This window comes from Parastagonospora nodorum (genome assembly GCF_000146915.1).
Source record: "Parastagonospora nodorum SN15 chromosome Unknown scaffold_23, whole genome shotgun sequence".
NCBI classification, from domain to species: Eukaryota; Fungi; Ascomycota; class Dothideomycetes; order Pleosporales; family Phaeosphaeriaceae; genus Parastagonospora; species Parastagonospora nodorum.
Window position 1 is genome coordinate 1 of NW_001884571.1, and position 3428 is coordinate 3428.

General features: G+C 47.0%; 1 protein-coding gene across 1 annotated transcript; it reads right to left on the reverse strand.

Moving 5' to 3' along the window:
• Window positions 1-748: 748 nt before the first annotated feature.
• SNOG_12534 (hypothetical protein) lies at window positions 749-2117 on the reverse strand (the record flags this gene model as incomplete). The annotated part of the gene is made up of 2 exons (XM_001802703.1): window positions 749-1528; window positions 1578-2117. 2 exons carry the CDS (start codon window positions 2115-2117, stop codon window positions 749-751), a joined length of 1320 nt encoding a protein of 439 aa, XP_001802755.1.
• Window positions 2118-3428: the final 1311 nt, after the last annotated feature.

Here is a 3428-nt window from a genome sequence, read left to right on the forward strand (position 1 = left end):
AAAGTATATAATAATCTGCTTATATAGTTTTATAGGCATTATATGCTATTCTTAAAGATATATATTAAGATTAATAACTGCTATATAATACTGCTTGCATACTAGTACTCTAAATTCTTCTAAGAAGTATAGAGTATTATTGCAATTCTTAAGCAATAGCTTCTCTAGCCTATAGTAGTAGTTAGATCTTCTACTCTTATTATACTATTGCTGCTGCAGTATAAGCGCTTAGCTATTCTATATAAACTCTATTATTAGATAGAGCTTAGATAATAGATATTGCTTCTTATAGTCTCTTCTTTATCTAATTAATAGAAAAGATGCGTATAAAAAGATAACTCTATATAAATATAATAGTAAGAGTACTGCATTGTAATATAATAGACTTATTTTAAAGTATAAGAGCAGAGTTAGATTTGCTATTCTAAGAAGCGCTAAGAAGTAGAACCTCTAATATTAAGCCTATTTAGGCATAATTTAGGCTCTTCTTATTATGTCCTCTTAGCTAGGCCTCTTCTTATTAGCTAATCCTGTTATTTCTAATAGGAATAGAGGCAGACTCGAGGCTAGATTCTCCTCGCAAAACTGCATAAAATAGTGTCTTAGAAATAGGTTATTTCCTTTAGAAGGTCATTTATTTCTACTACGCATTCCTACTATATACTGCCTTGCTAAGGCCTCTTCTTATTAGCCTAGCTCTGCATTCCTACTAGGAATGCAGGTGGACTTGATGACAGATACAGTATATTTATCGCCCATCTGACGTGCCAAAGTAGTTCTTGCAAACATCTACATTTCTGTTGGCATCAAGACTAGCCGCAGAATTCGGAATCCAATTCTGATTCAACATGTAGCTGTAGTCCCAGCGCGGGTTGTTGATTTGAGTTCTCCATGACCAGAAGATCCAGCCATTTGTCTGCTCGTACAGCCTCTGTTGTGCAGTGAACCACTGTTTGTAGAAAGGTACGTTGGATGGGTTTTTCCAGTCGAATTCGCTGCTTGTTTCATACTTGGATGTGACCGTGAGACTCCACTCTTGGACGATCTTCGGGGTGTTGCCATCGCTCAATCTGTTGTCCAGAAAGCACGTGTACCACATGTAGTCGGCCTGCTTCGCAGCGCCATTGGGATGACGAAAGTCTACCGCACCTCCAACGTAGTTGTGGTCATCAAACATAACGTTCCCGTCGTTTGGTAGATTGGACTTTGGATCGCCGCCCCCCCACAAGTTGTCCATGAACTGCACGTGCAGCCGCTGGTCTGTCGGTATGTTGAGAGCATTCTCGGCATTTCGGACTGCTGCAAGCGCCTGGGGGTAGTACTTCTGTGTCAAGGTGTCTTTCTGTTGCTGGGTTCTGGGGTTTGGGTCGTTGTCAGTCTGCGGCTCATTGACAACTTCGATTATGCCAACTGCCGCTTTGTATGATGGCGTGTTGTGGATGCGCCGCGTCATCCAGTCGAGCCACTTGGTAGCGCGGTCATAGTTTCGCTGTGTGTAGAACCCAGGTAGCCATTGCGTTGTAAGGCACTGCATCAATGTCAGTACGGTCATGCACGTGTCTGCTTTGCCTGCTAACCTGTCCTGTGAAGGCATCGCCTACTTTCTGAGCACCAGGTGCACCGTGTAGATCAATGACAACGAACATGCCAAGGTCTGCTGCCTTCTGGATGACCGCATCCAGATATTGTAGGTTCATGTTTGGAAAGTGTTCGCTGCTGTCCACAATACTTCTGAGACTCCAGTACCCGATGGGAATGCGAATCGTGTTGAGACCGGCGTTGTGCATGTCCTGGACCATGGAAGGAGTAATCCAACGAGCATAATGAGCATTGAAAGCCGAATCTGCTTGTGACTGGCCGAGTTTATTGACGCAGTCAAATTCAGAACACTGTTCGCTGCTACATCCCATGGTGTTCCATTCGTCTGGCATCATCCACGGCTCCGAAACCAGCCAGCCGCCCAGATTGACTCCACGAATCTTCCATGTAGGCAGGGACTGTGCCCGCTCATGCAAAGAATTGGAGGTTTGGTTAAAGGACTGAAGCTCGCGATCTTCTGGCATCCAGGCATGTGTGCCAACCACTAGCAAGATTGGAAGAAGTGTCGTCCCCTTCATGATTGATTGCTGGCTGCAACTATGACAGAAGAGAAACGGAATTGGATATGAATCGAATGAGATCTGGATGCATCTCTAACCTTTGGGACAAGGAAGGGTATTTGTATTCTGCGGATGATGAACGCCAGCGGCATAAACAATGTTCAAAGTCTAATCTACACATAGGAAATTACATCCATAGGTTTGAGCTGACGCCAGACCAACGAAGCTGAAATGCGCGCCATCGGACATGCGTTGTCCGTCGAAGGTGGAGTCTAGTGGACATCTCTTGCCGCTGGTGGTTGGGGCGAGATTTGACCAGCTCTGAATGGGTCGGCCATGGGGCTATCCATCTACAGCTGAGACGGGCGGTACGAGACGCATTGGGATGGTTGTCTCCCCTCAAATATGCAGAATGTAGCGCTGCACAAGAGTAAGGATAACTTTTTCGCAGAGCAGCATGCCTGCGCAATGTGGTCACGTACCTGCAATTTTTCAAAACACAATGCTTGGGCTGCTTAATTCTATAAAATCTGCTGGCTGCGTAGACTGTAGGTGCCAAGCTCATGGCTGTGTTATCATACGCGAAGCATGGTGCAGGTGGTCAATGTGTGTAGAATGGGAGAACGCCACAACCTCCACTGGGCTGCAGGCCGTCCATAGGTCTGAATACTGGCGCCATTTCGATGCAACCATAATACTGCTCTGTTGAGGAATTGGGAAGGTGGGTTGCCGAGTTCTTCAAACTGGAGAAGCACGTGCGGGATCAGTAAGCGCCGTCAAACCACAACGAGGGAGAAAGATGCCGCGTGGATTCTTGACAACCTCGGTATATCGAAAGCAAGCCATCAAAACTTGCCCTTGGAGCTACAATTCGCTGGCGAGTGATGATGGCAATTTGCCGCTGCAGGCCGAAGGACTTGTCTCTCCACGGACTTCGGCATTCATTGCGCGCTAGGCTGAAGAACACGCGCCGCGATCGCCAGGGACGGCAAGATCGACGTAATGGCCACAGGGATGCGTTTCTGGCCTCGTTCACATCAAGGACTTCAAAGTGCCACAATGCGCGCGAGCTGACCATGGTCGCCGACCAATGTCGATATCTTGGTGATGGTGTTGTCGACTGATGCGCGCAACCAGCGGACCGGGCCGATCGCTCTACTTCCCAGCTTCCCAGGTTAGAGATACTTTAGGCATCTAGTTAGCGAGCGGGTAGGCTATTTCCGAATTTAGCTGGAATCTAGTCTAAGCCGGGGAGGCCTCCGAAGCAGGAGTCTAGGCCTCCAACCGGTCTTGTAGGTGTAACGTGCGTTTTGGATTACCTTCGAAAGG